Below are 19,631 nucleotides of genomic sequence, written 5' to 3'. Positions count from 1 at the left end.
ATGTTCAGGAGAACCCAAGAGGCCATAGCCAACTGGTCCCCTTGCTATCCATGTGGATTTTCCATTATGGTGTCCAGACGAGAGCTGCCGTAGAGACACTACGCTCATAGTTTCCTCTCCCACAGAAGTTTCTTGAGGTTAGTGAAGAGTGTATTTAATTATTTGCCCCAGGAGCACATTTCTTAGCTGTGTTAGAATTTGGAGCTGTCCAGCCCCGAAAAGATGGCGTGCCAAACTAAATGAAGTTGGCTCTCGTTTTTCAAAGAGACCTCGTATACTCCAGAGAGGAGGAGAGTTGTTTATTTATTATCCTTGCAGTGGAGTCCACCAGAGCGTGACCGAGAGCTTTGAAGAAAAAAAGACGAGATGGGTGATTAGATAGAGACATTCAAATATATGAAGGCATTTAACAACACACTAGGCTATTGAGAAAAAGGCTTGCGGGCATAAGGGCTTACACTCTGAACGTAAGAGTGGGCTACTGATTAGGCAACAATAGAAATTAATTTTTTTTAATTAAAGAAAAAGCTGATTCTGTAATATTGTCATCAATATTGCCTGCTTCTTGGGTACCGGGATAGTTTATATCAAACGCCAAGATCAATATGTGTATCGAATGCTATAGTCGAAAGGTCCCCCCCCCCAAAAAAAAAAAAATGTCAAACTACTAATGTAGTTTATTTAAACAACTTAAATTGGCTGCATTACTAGAAGAATATTCGCTCCGCAGACATTCTCTCTCCTCCGAACTCTCGCTGTATGGCTGCGCTAGTCGAAGGCACTAACACTGCCATCTGCTGGTGAGGAGCTGCTAGTGCGCAAACAGACAGACGAAGAAACATTAAAGAGCTAACGGCGTGTAAAGAGTTAAATCCCATTCCACCGAAGGCGTTCTAAAGGTGTATAAATAAATCTAAGATCTTTCATATCAGCTTAAATTAAGTCGAATCGGCATTATTTCCTAAACTAGCTGCTAAGGGTCATTATTGATTTGAGATATTTATCATATCATTTCACATTAATGCAGTTAAAAAGCAAGCAAAAAATTACATTTTTGCTACATTCTGCATTAGAGACGGTCCCGATATTTGGTCACTTTGGCCCTTTAAAACTTAGATACATTGGCCACCCTGGTTCAATTGATAGTGACTTATTCAGTATATATTCATGCCTATTAACTGGATCGATCCTGGATGTAGGATGGGACCAAGCACTGATTAAGGTTCAAGTCTTTACATCATGAAAAGCGGGCAGACCAGATGGGGAAAGGTTCTTATCTGCTGTCAAATTCTAGGTTTCTATGTATATGGTCAATGTGTCCATAGATTAGATTATTGAGAACAGAGACAGGTAGACAAGCTAGAATAAAATGTGTAAATAGCCAACAGATTCACATTTCAGAGTGTTCCAGAAGAACGCAAAGTTATTATTATTATGTATTGTTTTATATAGCGCCATCAAATTCCGTAGCGCTGTACAATGGGTAGACAGGACATAACAAATAGTATGTAACATAACAATATGACTTACAGAGACAACCGGTGAGGAGGGCCCGGCTCAAAGGAGCTTACAATCTAGTTCTTTTCCTGCTCCCTCCCTTTCCTTGATGGCTCTTTGGCAAGGACAGTGCTAGATACGGGTAAATAAACAATTAGTTTGACCCATAGATTCTCCGATTAACCGCCTAAATTCTAAAACCTGATAATTGCTGATAATTTAACGATAATTTGTTGGCGAAAGACAAGCGTAGAGATCGGATTGGGTTATTTGCGATCATAAAATAGATGTAGAGTTCATGTAACGCGAACCTCTCTGGCACTGGCAAGGTTAATGTGGCTCACCCCGGGCCAGCAGTGACCCATTTATTAAAGCGCAGTGTATATAACCCTGAGCTAAGCCGGACCCGTAGAGTGTGAGCTCCCGAGATTAGGGCAAATCTCTCTGCCTCGTTACAGAGGAAAGTTGGATTGCGGCAATGAGACGTGAGCAGCTAGGGAAGGGGGGGGGTGAGATAGATACTGACAATGACACAACATACACTATATGTACATGTAACTGGATATGCATACATGTATCGTGATCCCATTATACGAAATACGTCAGGGACACCAGCAAGATCTCTGTCCTTAGCAATTGATAATTCCATTGTGTTTTGGTTCTTCATCTCAGTCTGTTAATAAAAGGCTGCAAATGCAAGGTTAATGCCACGGAAGAATGAAAAGGCTTTCTCACGAGGTCAGTAGTGGATATTAAATCAATTTCAGTGTGGAGTCCCACATATTACGCAATGATGGGCATCTTGGCCGGGTTCCAGTTTCCAGTGATGTTTTCCGAATCTAGCAAGGGGAAGAAGAAAAAAAAAAAGCCAGAAAAAGACAGAAATGTATGTTTTTTTTGTGACGTTTGGTGTATTAAAGCCAGTTGATATGAAGATGACATTTCCATTATTAAGTCCATATTTGTTTTGCCAGTTCTGCTAAAGATTTTTTTTTAGAGTGATCAATTCAATAGTTGTCCTTCTGGTTACTGGCGGTTCGTAGATCTTCTTTTTAACAAGCCAAGCAGAAAACAGATACATGATTTGACATCACATTTTATTTATAAAGTATATTAGATAAAGTCGTATTATTATGAAAATGGGAATACATTAAGTATTATTAATACTTTTTTTTTTTTTCTTTTTCAATTCCGTTTATTGCAACGAGAACCACAACGGCACAGTCACAAAGTGAATGAGCCTACGAGGAACATAGGTACAATCATACAGAGGTGAACGATACATGACTTGAAACAAAATCAAAAGACAATAGGCAAAAAAGGCCTACGTGACAAATTGCCCATATCCGTAGCGTCAGAGTGTCACCAGGTAAGAAGCACCGTATGTGGTCCGATGGAGAAAACAAAAGTAGTGTATGCAAAGGTCTGTGAGGATCGAATAAGCGCTGGCAGTAATCGTGGGCATACCGCCTCAGCACGTGGAATCACAAAAAGTGGGGCGAAAACTCAAACAAACGAAAATGGCCCAGAAGCAAAATAATAAGAAAACATAACACCGTCAAACGTCAAATGTGAGCGGCATCGACAGCAATATCAAAGATGCAAGAAAAAGTCGAAAGCTGGTAAGTAAGTAACCAAGAGTGTAGGGGAGTGTGTGTGTGCGAGGTAGGGAGAGCTGAGCTACGGTGGAGCATCTACACCCACTATGGTAGGGAACTGCGGAGAGAGGAGGAAGGTCTTCCAATGAAACCAACGCAGTCCGTGTTTATGGAACAAGCCCTCGTGACAGGGACTCCATGTGACAAATAAAGTTAATCTTCTGTAGCCAGAGCCTAATCGGAGGGGTGGAATGGGATTTCCAGAGCTGAGGAATTAGGGCCCTGGCTGCGTTCAAAAAGTGTAGGGTCAGGGAACGCTTATACCGACCAATCGGAATAGGAGGGGCCTGTAGCAGGACCAGCTGAGGCGTCAACTGGTAGTCAGGGTCACAAACCTCTTTGATAAGCGCAAACACAATAGACCCGAATGGACGTACCAAGGGACAATCCCACCAAATGTGAACATAGGAACCTGTGCGCGACTCGCAGCGCCAACACTGCGCCGAAACCGGAGGCAAGAACTTGTGGAGTTCCACTGGGACCCTGTACCATCTGGTGAGTATCTTGAAATGGAAGTATTATTAATACTTAATAATCATAAATAAAAGAAATAAATATAAATAAAAAAAATACAGTAAGTACATTAAGAATACAAAATGAATCGTTATGTGAAGGCATGTTGAGAAATACCGGTACAGAAGGAGAAGAGGGTCCTCCTCTTGTGACCTTAAAATCCATAAGAGGATAATTGGTTCAGTGGTGTCCCCATAAACATTTTGATTCCTCAAAATGTCAGCATAAGGTTTTAATAAAGCGGTCTTATTGTGGATGTTTGTAGGGTCAGGAAGAATTATGTTGGATGGAGGGTCGGTGTCGATTTGAATTACACATCCCAAGAATCAAGACCTAAATTCAAATATGTTCCACAGGAGAACATTGGTGGCTACCATCACTACGGACCAAAAATTGCTCCTTTATGGCATTACTTAAGTCCCTGAAAATATGAAGAATTGCGACAGCTCCTTATGAGCTGTGGAAGAAGGAATGGAAGCTATGGAGATGGAGAAGGATGGAAAATAAAAATATGAGGACAGAAAAGAATAGGAGCTTGTCAGCAGTAGGTTGTCCAAGGTCTCAAAATTAAATGCGTCCTTGCTGCATCCAAATGAAAATGCAGACAACTAATAGTGCCCCCTGAAAAGGTCTAATAGTGTTTGATCAGTGCTTTGGGGGCCCTTATAGTAACTCAGAACAGCAAAGGGTACTGCCCGACCAGGTATTTGCCCAGTGTGCCCACCAACACATACAGAAAGTCACAGAAGAAAGACATATGAAGGTTTAAAAGGCCTCTTTTCACGCAGCTCTCTGTTTCCCCCTGCTGTTAGAAAGGAATTGTAATAGATTTATTACAACAGACAACTGCCCCTCTATAGCCCTTGTGGTAACTTACGAGTCACCCCCATGAAATGTCAAGCAAAAAACAAAAAAGAAAAGTCGTGCAGAGACGTGATACTAGGGACCCCGTACATCAGACACCCCAAAAAACCTTTGCCAGGTTACCCAACCTATGTGCTGGTCATTGAAGGTATAATACACTCAGAATATAATGCAAAAGTAGAGTTTTTTTTCCAAACGGTAGGGCTGGCTGTGCAAGTAGAGGATACTCAGGATGCTTTCCTGAAGTTTAGACTCATTGGTAGGTTTGGGGAAGGGGCTCACTTCATCTTCCTACTCCAAGTAAATTGGAGTTAGGGCCAGAAAACCAGACTCAAGTTGTAAAGTGACTCGATAGGAGGGTACGGCTGCCTGGCATTACTAGTATAAGGAGCTACTTGAGGAAAGGAGGTAGAATGTAGTTATTTTTTTTATTTGTTTTTACTGTTTGTTTAGATACATTCTTAATACTATAAAAGCAAACAGAAGCATTCAATAGTGATCATATTCAGCTTTACGATAAAACAGACCGCTCTGCTTAAGTCCTGAAGGGGTATGTGCATGGGAGCAGTAAAATGCTCTCTACGAGAAGGGGTCAATGCCTTGGATCGCTGACTTTGTAAAGTGCCATTAAATTTGTAAATAGTTTGTCCCTTTCAGACATCGCGTCTTCATGGTTCATTTCATGAACTTCCATCAGCCTTATAAATAGCTTTTTGCAGCTTTCTTTCTCATTCCTGCTGAGGAAGATAAGGTTGAGGTCAAAACGTTTTGTTTTCGTTAGGCTTTGAAGAATCTTCAGGACCTCTGCCTGGTGAACGCTCTGGAACTTCTCCTCCAGTGATGTGATGAACTCTCCCAGAAGCCCGGAACATACTTCTGCCGGGAAGAGTTGGGAGAGCTTCTCCGCTCCAAGTTGCAGAAGGAAATCATACCTTTTATCCATTCCCCATCGGCGCCACTCACGGGTAAATTCACAGGCATTTTTGGGCTCTGCCTCGGATGCCTATGGAACAGATAGAAAACATTTTACAAATGTATTTATGTTTACTGGGCTAGCATGTGTTAAGACCTGGAAATATGCTTTGTTAGAAGGTCCTCAGGACTGACTATGAAAGCTGTATCGTCCATCAGTCTCACTTACTATTCATTAAATGTTTCACATCATATATATGGAGTACGTTCCTGAGCCCTATCCCCCACAGGAACGAGATATTCAGAGAATAAGCAACTGTGAAAAGGCCAAATCAGAAGTTCTAACTTACATTAACATCGTTATCTTTTTATGGTCAAACTACTTTTTTTTAGTAAAAGGAAAAAAGGTAAAAGTTTTGCATTTCTTAGTGATTGGATGATTAATTCATTGCTTGCATTAGAGATGGTCCACCATAATTCTTTTCCGTTAGGACCCATGCAAGCCTTACACCCTTCTTGAACCACTGCCCACTAGAGAAAGCAAACTTATTTAGTAATCATTACCTGTTGGTTCCTGGCTATGGTGAGGTGTAATAGAGAATAAAGTTAAATCAACCTTCAGCATTGCTCATCGCCTCCTTACCTGCGATACGCTACAGTCTGACTCCTTGGTGGGACCACTAACTGTGGCAGCTGCATTCCACGGCTGCTTCCTTTCAGTTCCAATCTTGTCCTTCTTTTCCAAAGGTTTGAGGTTGGAGGCCAAAACAAGGTCTCTGTGATCGACAAGGAAGGGATGATGCGATCAAAGACGTGCAAGGTGTACAAAGCATGGGCATTATCATTTATAACGAGCACAAAGTGGTTAAAATGATTATCGGTTGGAACACGGGTTTAACCAAATCCTGATTTGCTATGCATGCCTTAATCAATCATTAGTTTACGGTCTGGCTTTTTGAGAATGTTTACACATTTTCGGCCCCCAGCTAGCGTATACCTGAATTCCTCATAAGATGAAACTTTCTGATGAATGGCTCTAAACTTGGCGTCATTTTCTCTCTTGTACTTTTCATCAGCGGCCACCGCTACAGCGAGCTCTCGCTCCAACTCCCGGAAATCAATGGATTCTGGGGGATCCATTGCAAACCGCCACCTGAATACATGAACGAGAAAACAATAAACATTGGCGTTACCAAAAATATGCAATTACGCTACAGAAAAGAGAGATTTTTAACATGAATAAGAAAATAAATGACTTTTCGTTTTTTTATGAGTAGCATACAATGTTGACTAAAAAAAGATATAACGCGTATTTATATATCACATAACGTACACTTTAGAACCTAAACTACTTTAGTAATTGCAGACATCAGGGGTAACTAGGGGTAAGTGGCTTCAAGATACAAAACGACAACGCATAGATATACGTATACGATAGATAACAGCATATAAAACAATTTGCCCTATATAAGCCACATATATATATATATATATATATATATATATATATATATATATATATTTATTTATACACACACTTCCATAGTACGTTATTATCATGGGGAAAGCCTAGGACAAATTATCAGGCTCCCTACATGTTTAATAATTCATTTAATTGGCTATATTATGTTAATAAAATAAGGAGATGCACATGTTCGCATATAATCAGCTAAAATGTATAGGATATAATTTGGGGGGTTTTACGCACCAAATTACTTGTCGTAATCCAAGTCTCATCAAAAAGCGTCCTTTGGTCGTCATAGAAACAGAGCTCAATCCTCCCTCCCCTAAAATGATTCATTCCTCAACCAATTGAAATTAGGGAGGATGGCGCTCCACGAGTTCCACCAACTGTTTTGCCTTGGGGTCTTACCATTCAGGCAGATTCTCTTTAGGTGTCTGCTGTAGTGCCTGATAATACATTAATTATCCTGAAATGTCGACACCTGTGAAATTATCAGTATGTAATTCATAATATGATTTATATTATACACATACATTTGAAAGCGATACGGACATTAGTCTGCAAGTAGGTGTGTAACTGATTGCATCAGGCGGGGGGTGTCCCGTGGAGCAGAACGTACAGGCGACGCGCGGGGTCCTTCGTGCCTGGTGTCGCAGGAAGTGCTGTGTGTGGTGAGCGGCGTGAGCGGGTTAGTGCGGATTACGGTAGGAAACAATTCATATTTTTTTAATGCAGTAAAAGGTAGGATAGAGAGATTATCTAATAAACTGTATATAATGTATAAGAGGCTGAGAAAACAGTGGTGAAGTTTTATTATTTCTGCATAAGGTTTAGCTTGTAGCAAGACACCGATAACAAAGGTTGAGATTCTATAGGTACAAGATCTAAGGGAGGATATTTAGTTAGTATTTTTTATTTGTTTCGTTATTTTTTTTTACCTGTTTAAGTAGAAGCATAATATTAGGTTATGGGAATTAATGGTGATGTTCCTGATCTAAATGGGCGCTTGTCTTTTTTTACACGGACGCCTCGGGTGTACTTTAATTAAAAAAATCCAATTGAAGTGCTAAAGTATACCAGTGTTACTCTTATTTTGGATTAATGCGGATTTATGGCACCTATTCTCACCAGCAATCTTCTGTTTCCATTAGAATCTTTAAGCATGGACACCGACCTCTATGATGAGTTTGGCAACTACATTGGGCCAGAGTTGGACTCTGATGATGAAAATGATGACGACGATATGGGAAGAGAGGACAGGGAGGCCGATGTGGTAAGACGTTTTATGAATAAGCCATAAGTAGAAGCTTCACTAAATAATTGTCCAGCTAAAAACTTTTCTGCGATTTGCGTGTATAACAGGGTTGCACAGTTCCAGTACTTGAGGGCCACCTGAATTCCATGTGCCCTTGCCTGCAAATAAGTAGTTAACTGCATGATTAAGCTAGAATATCTTTAAAAAGTAATGTGGCTCAGTTGCACCCCTTGACGTCTGGAGTTGTGCACTTCAGGTGTATAGTTTTCTGAACCTCACACTCTGTTTTTGGGGTGTTACGCTGACTGCAGGCTGAAGACGACGAGGATGATGAATTAATGGGAGAGGCAGATGAGGAACGCACAGGGATGGAAGTGGTGCTTCATGAGGATAAAAAGTACTACCCCACTGCAGAAGAGGTATACGGCCCGGAGGTGGAGACCATAGTACAGGAGGAGGACACACAGCCCCTCACTGGTGAGTTGTGCAGTCTTTTTTTTTTTTTTTTTTTTTTTTTCTTCTCCAATGTAATATGTAACGATAGCACATTGGTGATCTGTGAAAACTCACTCTTGGTACTATCAAAGTTAATTTATAACATCCAGTGCTTGGAAGCCACCCATCAGTCCACTATTGCACCTTTTCACATCATGCTGATGTGTCAGTTGTGGTATCTACACAGACACGGGCTGATGGGTTTGGGTCAGGAGTTGTGACCATACTAGTTGTCTGAGGTTCAAGGATAGGAACTACGTATTGCTCCATTATACAACTCACGGCTCTGAGACATGACCATAATATGATGTGATTACTTGTGACTCCTATTTGTTTTCTGTCCCCTCTGTTTTACTGCTTAAGTAGATTTATATATTTTTTAGCTAATAGTTGACTTAGTGATGCATCTCAAAATATTCAGTAACAGAGGATATGGGTGTCTGTTGTGCTCCCATAAAGATCCACTCAGAATCACACTGCAGTGATGTACTGGGAGGCTGACAAGCATGACACTTTCTCACCTTTTTAACAGTTTGTTTTCAAATTAAGGACCATTTTCAGTAAAGCTATGCATTGACGATTATGATGTTTTAGGCATACTGTATTTATTATGAACATAAAATTAAACCTAAAACTGGTAATTATTGCATCACTTCATCCCTGGAGATACTAAATCGCAATTTATTTCCTGTACTTCATATATTCTTTTTCTAACAGATTATGAATGTCGCCCTATTCTTTTATGCAACATTAATTTTAGTCCTGAAAACCTGATTTCTGGAGCTACTCACAGTAGATGAACTACTATTTATTATGTTCCTTTATAATCCTTCATTTCAGAGCCAATTATTAAACCCGTGAAGGCTAAAAAGTTTTCTATGATGGAGCAAGGTCTCCCTGCTACAGTGTATGCGATGGAGTAAGTATCTGTTTAGACATCTGACTTGCTTGTTGGTGTTCACTTCCCTCGCTCACCTTTGTTCAACTTATTTGCTTAGCTTCTTGGCTGATCTCATGGATAACTCTGAACTCATCCGAAATGTGACCTTATGTGGACATCTGCACCATGGCAAGGTAAGATGTTTTTTCTAAAATAAACAAACAAAAATTCTTCTAGCCTCCTATAGGTAGTGCAGTTAGAGAGAAAATTTGACAACTCATTTGAGAGACGTTATGTTGATTTTGTAACACTTACTGCATCCCTGTTATAGTTGCTTGTAGTATATATTTTTTTTCTTCCACCTAGACCTGCTTTGTAGACTGCTTAATTGAACAAACGCACCCGGAGATACGTAAGCGGCATGATCAAGATGTAAGTAACCTCTTTAATGTTTCTTACATTTATAGAGACACTCTTTGGTCTGATTTTTTTTTCAATTTTTTTTTTTTTTTTTTTTTTTTATGTTATCTGATACTTTTAACAAGCTGTTTTTTTTCCCCCTTTCAGCTCTGCTATACAGATATCCTATTCACAGAACAAGAGGTAAGCGACAGAAAGATTTGCTGCATCTTAATTGTGTCTGGGTCAAGGAAAATGAAAATGTTTTCTTTTTTTGCTCATAGAGAGGAGTTGGCATTAAGAGTACACCAGTGACCGTCGTTCTTCCAGACACCAAGGAGAAATCATACCTGTTCAATATCATGGACACACCAGGTATTTCTATTTAAAACCCCGCACACTAGTTTTTACTATATAAGTAGCATATATCCTATGTAGGACTATTGAATCAGAAATGTAACCTTGTTGGGTTCTTCCCTGTACCTCTTCCAGGGCACGTGAATTTCTCGGACGAAGTGACGGCTGGGTTTCGGATCTCAGATGGGATAGTGCTGTTCATTGATGCAGCAGAGGGGGTAAGGAACTTGGTAAATTACAATTCTTTAGTAAAATCAAATGTTTGAAGAAAAAAGACAAGTATTTTTTACACACTTTCCAGGTGATGCTGAACACGGAGCGCCTAATAAAACATGCTGTGCAGGAGCGCCTGGCTGTCACAGTCTGTATCAATAAGATAGACAGACTTATTCTGGAACTCAAACTGCCTCCCACCGATGCTTATTACAAACTGCGGCACATTGTGGATGAGGTTAATGGTCTTCTGAGGTATGCGGCTTTACTTGTTTGTTTTAGTGGAAGTTCTTACCTTTTTATTGGGACAACATAGAAAAGACGTTAGACAAGCTTTGTGGGTTCTCGGAGGTGTCTTTCAGATGAAATTACAGTTTCTCTTACAGACAAACCCTTTCAATCTATGGGGCAATGTCCAGTAATGTCTCTATTTATGATATGCAGCTGCAGGAGGGACAGTTTGCATGTCCTCGCATCATTTGTCCATTCCACCACTAGGTGGCTCGTACCCCCTTATATTTTACATTGTTGTGGATAAGATCTGCCCCTTCCATGTCAGGTCTGTCCGTATATACTCTGCACTCTCCATTTTATAATTGAACTGTGTCCTTTTCCATATTTGTCTCTAAACTACCTTTCTCCCTCTCTCTTCTAGCATGTACTCCACAGATGAGAACATGGTTCTCTCGCCCCTACTTGGCAATGTTTGCTTTGCCAGCTCCCAGTACAGTATCTGTTTCACTTTGGGCTCCTTTGCCAAAATCTATGCTGACACATATGGTGAGTGATTCATGTCATCGGTTGTAATAAAGTAGTACCGTAGGATAAGTAAAATTCTCTGCGGATTTCTGATGCAGAAAGCAAAATAAGATATTGCAGTGTAGGTTTTTTATAGCTTTTTTTGTAGGAAAGTGTATTTTTGTTCTTAAGTCATAACTCAAAGGGGTCTGCCTGCTAGGGGGGGCTGCTTCTCATTTGAACACAAATCTCACCTTATAATTTTCTTTTTGGCAAATGAGAAGATTCAGGGAGATTTTTAATGAGTGTTGTGGCTTAAAAGTCTCACAATGCCTGTTACGAAGAAAATTGTAATGTACTTCTAATCACATATTTCACTCCACGTCCTTTCAGACGTTCCTGATGTTGTGAACAATCGGGCTGACTTTGGAGTAATTAAGGGTTTTCTTCAAATTGGAGGAACTTTCTTTGTTCTTCATCTCAATCGATACAGTTTAGGAAATTTTAGAAAGATAGTACATCATTGACTTTTTTGCGCTTTCTGTTTTTGCTAATCGATTGTACTGTGACCTGCAGGAGATATAAATTATCAGGAATTTGCAAAGCGGCTGTGGGGAGACATCTACTTTAACCCAAAAACGTAGGTACTTCTTATCAAGAATTAAGTGCTGTTAAATATTAAACGACTGGATCAACAATTTTCTAGCGCTAACCGTGATGTCCATCTGATTTTTGGACATCTCTGCTTCCCCCCCCACTTGTATTTGTATATGTGCAACACACACATTTTGATCCTCACTGGTGTTCTTTCTCTCCAGCCGTAAGTTCACCAAGAAAGCCCCAACCAGCAGCTCTCAGCGCAGTTTTGTGGAGTTCGTTCTGGAGCCTCTGTACAAGATCTTGGCACAGGTCAGCCTCTGGATGCACTTATGTTCTGCGCAGTTCTCCATCCTACCAGTCAGTTGTGTTCTCATAATTTCTCATTCATCATTCAGGTTGTTGGGGATGTAGATACTTCACTGCCACAGACTCTGGAGGAGCTGGGTATTCACCTCACCAAAGAGGAGTTAAAACTAAACATCCGTCCTTTGCTTAGACTTGTCTGCAATCGCTTCTTTGGGGAGTTCACAGGTAAATATATTGGGTTAAGTGATTCAGTAGAGAGAGAGTTTATCGTAGGATTGAGAGAGATGACAATTTTTTAAGCTTTGCTCTCCTTGTATATTTCTTGTGCTATCCAATCTTAATTCATTTGTTTATCTAGAGATTATACCAACCTTTCTATATCTCTTCTTCTGCTGTGTTCACGTGCCTTCAACTTTTGGTCTAGCACTCCACTTCCACATTCTAATATCATTACCGTCCCCTCTACCAGTCTCGGTATAACTTTACTCTGTTTTACAGGGTTTGTTGATATGTGCGTCCAGCATATCCCTTCTCCCAAAACCGGTGCTAAAACCAAGGTTGAGCACACTTACACAGGAGGCATTGATTCCGAGCTGGGAGAGACGATGGCTGAATGCGACTCTGATGTGAGTATTGGACACCTTGCGTTCTTGAATCAATGATAGAAAACATTTACGATGGCCTGACGCACAACTTTATTGTCTACTCCTTTTAGGGTCCTCTGATGTGTCACACAACCAAGATGTACAGCACCGATGATGGAGTACAGTTCCATGCTTTTGGACGTGTTCTAAGTGGAACCATCCATGCTGGGCAACCAGTCAAAGTTCTTGGAGAGAACTACACTCTTGAAGATGAAGAGGACTCGCAGGTCTGCACTGTAGGAAGACTGTGGGTTTCTGTTGCCAGGTGAGTATTGTCCTATGAGATGTCTTCTGGACCTGTATGGCTGTGAAACAAACATTTCGTTATCATTCGATAATATTTTGGCTTAATGATACACTGTTTTGCTTTGCCTAGGTATCACATTGAAGTGAACAGAGTCCCAGCTGGCAACTGGGTGCTCATCGAGGGAGTGGATCAGCCTATTGTGAAGACTGCAACCATCACTGAACCCCGAGGCAATGAAGAGGTAAGAGAGGACCAGGGGAATTCTGTTTAAAGCGACATGTGCTGCTTAAACTTTATTTTAGTTATTTTAGTGGGCCCTGTGTGCCAGCAAGAAAAAAAAAAAATCAGCAGAAATTGCTTTTGGTTCTTTCTTTCTACTTCAAATTTGTGTTGTTTTTCTAAAGTATTGGTTGGGTGAAGGGACAGATTTAGAAGTGTAGTATGTGGGTAGGAACAGTCTTCTTTATACCTCTACAGTCTGTGCATAGTCTCTTCTATAGTTCTACTGTGAAACCTTGTGTGTTTGGACACTTGATGACCGACTGGGTAAAAACAAAAGCATGAGTCGATTTCTAGGCTGGCATGGACACCCTAAAACAATATTTAAAGACCTCCAGCTAAGTGGCAATGTTAACAATATTGTTTTTATTTAGGCTCAGATCTTCCGACCGCTAAAGTTCAATACCACATCTGTAATTAAGATCGCTGTGGAACCTGTAAATCCTTCAGAACTGCCAAAAATGTTGGATGGCCTGAGAAAAGTCAACAAGAGCTACCCATCCCTCACCACCAAGGTACCCTTTCTGATCATCAAGACATCAAACCATTTTATTTTTCTTCTCAGAGCGTACTAAAACAAGACCCTCTTGTCACTGTAGCATTGTTGCCCCCACATGCACCATAAAGTACCATATTAACATTGTGCTGAGGTGATAGAATTCTTCCTTTCCTTGGTCTCTGATAGTGGAGGACTATGAGCTGCAATACTACGAGTCTCCAAAGCCACTTGTCTGTGAAACCACAGTCGGCCTTCCTTAACATCCACTTCTCCCCTCTTTCAGATTATCCTTTCCCTGCCTTTATCTTATGTGCACATTTCTAGGTTTGAAGCCTGTATTTGCTTTGGTTGTAGGTGGAAGAGTCGGGCGAGCATGTCATTTTAGGCACAGGGGAACTGTACTTGGACTGTGTAATGCACGACCTCCGCAAGATGTATTCCGAGATTGACATTAAGGTAAGATTTGGGATTTAGGCTTGTAAAGCACAAAGGGGCAAACCCTCCAGACCCGCATAACCGAGCTGTATTTTCTAGGTGGCTGATCCTGTGGTCACTTTTTGTGAGACTGTCGTGGAAACCTCTTCCCTGAAGTGCTTTGCTGAGACACCTAATAAGAAGTAAGAGCAGTTTATATGCCCCCACCTTTCTGCGCACATTTAATGGGCAACTTTCCAAATTATCTTCCTGTGATTCTTTACGTTATTTCCCCAGTCCGCACTGTTTAATATTTGTGGTGCATTTTGTCTTATGCACTATGGCTCAGCTGTTTATATGTCTCTCTCTTTCTCCCAGGAATAAGATTACTATGATTGCGGAGCCGCTGGAGAAGGGGCTGGCAGAAGACATTGAGAATGAAGTGGTGCAAATCTCCTGGAACAGGTAACACTTGGAAGCAGAGATTTGGGCTTGTTCCCTGCGTGGTAGTGTGTGAATGGGGACGGACCTTTTTTTTGTGCATATTTACATACATTAGTGCACCTTGCCATTGCCTTATTATTGGCCTCTCATCTGAATCCTGGTCTCTCCCCAGTTAGGATCTATTGTGACATTTGGTTTGTTGCAAATCTCTGTTCTTGAGGGAGAAGTTTGTGCCTCGTGGAGATTGTCTGTCCTCCCCTTTTACTCTGCTGCAGTCCTGCTCGGCAATGTCTTGTATTTCCGCTCTTTAATGCAGTTTTCTTGTTCCCTGCAGGAAGAAACTTGGAGAGTTTTTCCAGACCAAATACGACTGGGATCTGTTGGCTGCCCGTTCTATCTGGGCATTTGGGCCAGACACTACCGGACCAAACATTCTGGTAGATGACACTCTGCCCTCTGAGGTAGGAGTCGTGTTTAGCTGTATCTGGTAATACATCTGATGACACTGATAACAGTTTATGTACGTCTGAGACATGGAGAAGACTTAATGATATACATAGCAGGAGCACCGGTTATTAATATTGAATTCAACCTTAGTACATGGGCTGCTTCATTCCATTATCAGCTGCTATGCATAGGAAGGGTTAGATGTGTTGCGTGTGTATTTTTAAGATTTAGAATACAAGGTGTTTTTGTAAACCGATCTCATATCGTAGCCGTATCGCTCTCTTGCCGCATTATGTTTTATGCATGTCTGTTACTTACCAGGTTGTGAATCAGCACTAAGTCCACTGCATGTTTAAAGTATTTACAACATACATGGTCTGATTTCCCAATACGTCTTTCCAGGTGGATAAAGCCTTGCTGGGCTCCGTCAAGGACAGCATTGTCCAGGGATTTCAGTGGGGAACCAGAGAAGGGCCGCTGTGTGATGAGTGTGAGTATTTTGGCTGATTAGCCTTGATTTTAGGCTGTACAAAAAAAAATTGTGACTTTCAATTTTTTTTTCTCTTCTTCACCTCTCAGTGATCCGAAATGTGAAGTTTAAGATTCTGGATGCTGTGATTGCTCAGGAACCTCTGCATCGTGGCGGGGGGCAGATAATTCCCACGGCGCGCAGAGTAGTGTACTCTGCCTTCTTGATGGTAATTTCACACCATGGATCTCCTTTCCACCTTACTTTCTACCCTTGCCCTGATATACATTCTGTACATCCATGGGCTGTATTAACACACTGTCCCCAGACCCTCTAACATGTATACAGACCCTCTAACATGTATACAGACCCTCTAACATGTATACAGACCCTTCTGCAAAAGACACAAGTAATGCTTCATGGGCATCAATTCCCCAGCTGCTGTCAGGTCAATGAGCTGTGTGCTCCCTTGTTCTATCTATATTTAAGTAAGATATCTAGGGTGCAACATGACATTGAAGTCAAACCTTTCAGTTTTCTCTGGAAAAACTCTGAGTAACACTCAGAGTAATCTATTTCCGAATGAGAAGTTTGTATTTACGTTGTCCCTCTTCCTGTAATAGCTCTTCTCGGTCCACTATATAAATCAGGGACTTAATCACTTTCATTCTACGCACTCCTTGGTCGTGCTTTTTTATAACACAAGAGTTGTGGGTGCGATCTGTCCTGTGTAATTCTGAACATGTCATCAGAAAGATAAACAGCAAATAGGTATCGCACCGGGGTTCTATGCGTTTAAGTAAACATTAAGTGTAGCTGAATGTTCTATAAGCCTAAATTAACATGTCATAAAACCCAACAAATATAACTCCCCCTCTCAGATCTGTTGTTCCTTTCTCTTTTTTGGGTCTACTTTTACTTCCACTTAAACAACCCGCATCACCGCTTCTTTGTTCCACTACTTTGAGGGAAGTTGGTAGGAGAGCTGCAGTTTAATTTCCCTGATTTAAGTTGACATTATGAATGACCCCAGTGAGCGTCTACTCTTTAGAATAGGTGGATGGCCCTGTATAAAAGCAAGTCCCCTCATTCATTGATCTTTATATGTTATACAGGGCAAACTCGGTCCTTGCAGAGAAATTATCCAGTAACCACAACTTTTCTGCCATCTTTTCATTCATCCTATCGTTTTCCTCTCTAATCTGTTTGTTTCAACTCTTGTGCTCGGCATATTTTTGCATTCGAGCTAATGCCTGTACTTTGTCTTTCGTTATTCAGGCCACTCCGCGTCTAATGGAACCCTATTACTTTGTGGAGGTGCAAGCCCCGGCTGACTGTGTCTCGGCTGTGTACACTGTGCTGGCCAGAAGGAGGTGGGTGCATCACGTTTGGTTCATTAAACACAAAGTGTTTTGCGACAGAGAGATCGCCAACTGTGCTTTTCTCTTTGTAGGGGTCACGTCACTCAAGATGCCCCAATTCCAGGCTCACCTTTGTACACGATTAAAGCCTTCATTCCAGCGGTAGACTCGTTTGGGTTTGAGACAGACCTGCGCACGCACACACAGGGTCAGGCTTTCTCCCTCTCCGTCTTCCATCACTGGCAGGTATGGTAGAAAGTGTAATATTACTGTAATACTTTTTGTGCATGGAATTCTAGAACATGCGGACAACTCAATCTTGCTGGCAGTTTGTTCCTCTATATCTGCAGAGTCCAGGTTGTTTGCTTTTGTAATGTGTGACATCATGACTATACTAATCTATTTCTGCATGTTATTGACAGATTGTACCTGGAGACCCCTTGGATAAGAGCATCATCATACGGCCTCTGGAGCCACAGCCAGCTCCACATCTAGCTCGCGAGTTCATGATCAAGACAAGGCGTAGGAAGGTATGGTGGCGCTTGCAGTAGTCTATTACTTTAGTATTGTTTTTTACTCCATGTTTAACAGGTACCCTTCGCAGACCTTGTATGGGTCGACAATTTCCCAGCCCCTACACAGGTTAATTTATTTGATTTGGATATAATGTTGCTCTCTTTCACACTACACAGGGCCTAAGTGAAGATGTAAGCATCAGTAAGTTTTTCGACGACCCTATGTTGCTGGAATTGGCCAAACAGGACGTGGTGCTAAATTACCCGATGTGAGAGACGCCCCCCCCCCCCCCCCAAAAAAATCTGTACCCTGTCTTCGTTAGTCCATGGAATAACATACTGCGTCCCCCTGTACTGGGTCACCGCGCTTCTGGCTCACTGATCCCATACCACCAATGTTCCTCTGCTGGAGTCCGGCCTCGGCATAGAAACGTTATTTCAGCGGATCGTCCTAACAGTCGGATGCTCGGTGTGGACCCCCAGCAGTCTTGTTTACTGTGGCGTACAAAATGTAAACTCTTAACCGTCAGAGTTGGGTGATATGTACATACTGTCTATTTTTACATTTTAAAATAAACTTCGCAGTTACCTTCATTGTTTGCCGGCTGTTCCTTCCCCATACAGCAGACCATCCCAGCAGATAAACCAACCTGTCCCATTCTCATGGAATAGGCAATTACATCGGCTGATAACGTATTTGATTATTTAAGGTGGTCTGATGTAGGAAACAATCGCACGGTACAATCTAAAAAGACGCTAACAGCTTGTGGCGACCCATTCGTGCCGTCGTTGGATTTTTATTTATTTTTTGTAATAAGTAATATATTACGTAAAGCAGTATGTGGAATCATATTTTCTGACAGTAACTTATAGTAGTTTATGAAGAGCATTTATTTACAAGGTTAGTCACGTGTTCAGATAAAAACTATTTGATCACACCTCAATGCAACAAAAAAAAAAAAAAAAAATGAAATTGAGACTGAAAAGGATATTTTTGAGAATCCAAGTTGTGAAAGCTATAAAGCTTTAACGGAGCCCAAGCCTCTCTACATCACTGTCCTGGCATCGATTCCATGAAGCTGTCCACTTTCATACTAACGTGATATCTACAATCGTGTGCCTCTAACCATTGTGAACAACCATATTGATTTCTTCTTATAAAAGGTACAGTGCTTCCATCATCTCTGGTTTGGATGACTGAGGTTATGCAAAGATATATATTCAAAAATCCGTTTAACATTGCAATGTGGTTGTCGCATATAAGATCTCCAGGGAAACTGCCATCTTCCTTGTACATCTAGCAGGTCACACGCTACATTAAAATGTGTTGATGTGGTTCCACAGCCAGAGAAATCTATATACACTTAAATTGAAGAAGATTATCAGTGCGATGAGCCCATCCTCCGCCTTGATAGGTAGTGAGTGCTGCTGTTCACTTCTCTGATGAGTGTCCTCTCGCCTGCTGCTCGGGGACCATTGACTTCTGCTTTGCCAGTCTCTGCCTGTACTCCTTGTACATGGTGTAGGAAGTCCCTTTGGGAAAGCAGAATTATATATGATCTTTGTGGTGTAAACAGACTCTGGAGAGAGGAAGTATCATCTATGGCAGGGGTTCTCAAACTGCGGCCCTCCAGCTGCTGCAGGACTACATCTCCCATACTCCTCAGCCAGCCCCTTAGCTGAAGGAGCATTATGGGAGATGTAGTCCTGCAGCAGCTGGAGGGCCGCAGTTTGAGAACCCCTGATCTATGGAGTCCTCTTGGCCAGAGTTTCTCAGCTTTGGCCCGCATGTTTCCGTTAAAAGTTTGCTTTCAGGATCTCCCTGAGATGGCCACAGGTGGATCCAATAGGTCTGACTTTTATACCTGTGGATTTAAATTCTGAAGTGTGCTATTTACACAGTGAGCTTCTAGGCAGGACAGTTTATATTAAGTATAGATGCGTAATTATACTGTAAAATGTTAATGTTTGCCTCAAGCAACAGCTGGAAATATTTGAGATACTTATTTTTGGCACCTCGGGGATCATAGGACTTGTAGTCCATCAGTTAGTGGATGCTTACTGAAGACACAACAAGGGCAAGTCTATGGGGGCTGTGTAAGATTGTGTAGTTTTATTAATCTCAAGTCCCTTTGTCCGTCTTATGAGTAGCTGTTGCTC

At 41.4% G+C, this 19,631-nt stretch overlaps 3 protein-coding genes across 5 annotated transcripts in view; 1 reads left to right on the top strand and 2 right to left on the bottom strand.

Moving 5' to 3' along the window:
* Nucleotides 1-2,280: 2,280 nt before the first annotated feature.
* On the bottom strand, nucleotides 2,281-6,584 carry LOC149274448 (dynein axonemal assembly factor 19-like). Its single transcript, XM_089505479.1, has 5 exons — nucleotides 6,442-6,584; nucleotides 6,088-6,220; nucleotides 5,146-5,535; nucleotides 3,424-3,592; nucleotides 2,281-2,336 (listed from the first exon to the last, which is right to left on the bottom strand). The coding sequence occupies exons 1-5, from the start codon at nucleotides 6,582-6,584 to the stop codon at nucleotides 2,281-2,283; spliced, it is 891 nt and encodes a 296-aa protein (XP_089361605.1).
* A 1,487-nt stretch (nucleotides 6,585-8,071) lies between these two features.
* LOC149274447 (116 kDa U5 small nuclear ribonucleoprotein component-like) lies at nucleotides 8,072-17,744 on the top strand. Of its 3 annotated transcripts, none has more exons than XM_089505459.1 (27): nucleotides 8,072-8,179; nucleotides 8,476-8,641; nucleotides 9,500-9,578; nucleotides 9,658-9,733; nucleotides 9,906-9,971; nucleotides 10,107-10,142; nucleotides 10,223-10,313; nucleotides 10,431-10,513; nucleotides 10,597-10,763; nucleotides 11,164-11,288; nucleotides 11,823-11,886; nucleotides 12,065-12,155; nucleotides 12,242-12,377; nucleotides 12,651-12,778; nucleotides 12,868-13,061; nucleotides 13,173-13,284; nucleotides 13,697-13,837; nucleotides 14,176-14,277; nucleotides 14,356-14,438; nucleotides 14,614-14,700; nucleotides 15,014-15,140; nucleotides 15,529-15,616; nucleotides 15,706-15,824; nucleotides 16,874-16,968; nucleotides 17,049-17,202; nucleotides 17,379-17,486; nucleotides 17,649-17,744. In XM_089505459.1, the coding sequence occupies exons 1-27, from the start codon at nucleotides 8,072-8,074 to the stop codon at nucleotides 17,742-17,744; spliced, it is 2,922 nt and encodes a 973-aa protein (XP_089361585.1). The 3 variants fall into 3 exon arrangements, with proteins under 3 accessions (XP_089361585.1, XP_089361584.1, XP_089361586.1); XM_089505458.1 differs by having other exon boundaries at nucleotides 8,072-8,182; XM_089505460.1 differs by having other exon boundaries at nucleotides 8,072-8,182; nucleotides 9,658-9,740; nucleotides 9,919-9,971.
* Nucleotides 17,745-18,903: 1,159 nt separating this feature from the next.
* Nucleotides 18,904-19,631, bottom strand: part of LOC149274446 (HIG1 domain family member 1B-like) — a 3,419-nt gene continuing 2,691 nt past the window's right edge. The window contains exon 3 of the mRNA XM_089505478.1: nucleotides 18,904-19,004. Within this exon, the coding sequence (XP_089361604.1) occupies nucleotides 18,904-19,004 (101 nt within the window). The remainder of the gene's footprint in view (nucleotides 19,005-19,631) is intronic.

The sequence above is a fragment of the Sceloporus occidentalis genome, unplaced genomic scaffold (genome assembly GCF_023333645.1).
Source record: "Sceloporus occidentalis isolate IW3139 unplaced genomic scaffold, rSceOcc1.0.p SCAF_330, whole genome shotgun sequence".
In the NCBI taxonomy this organism is placed as follows: Eukaryota; Metazoa; Chordata; class Lepidosauria; order Squamata; family Phrynosomatidae; genus Sceloporus; species Sceloporus occidentalis.
This window is presented reverse-complemented; position numbering and strand designations above follow the sequence as displayed.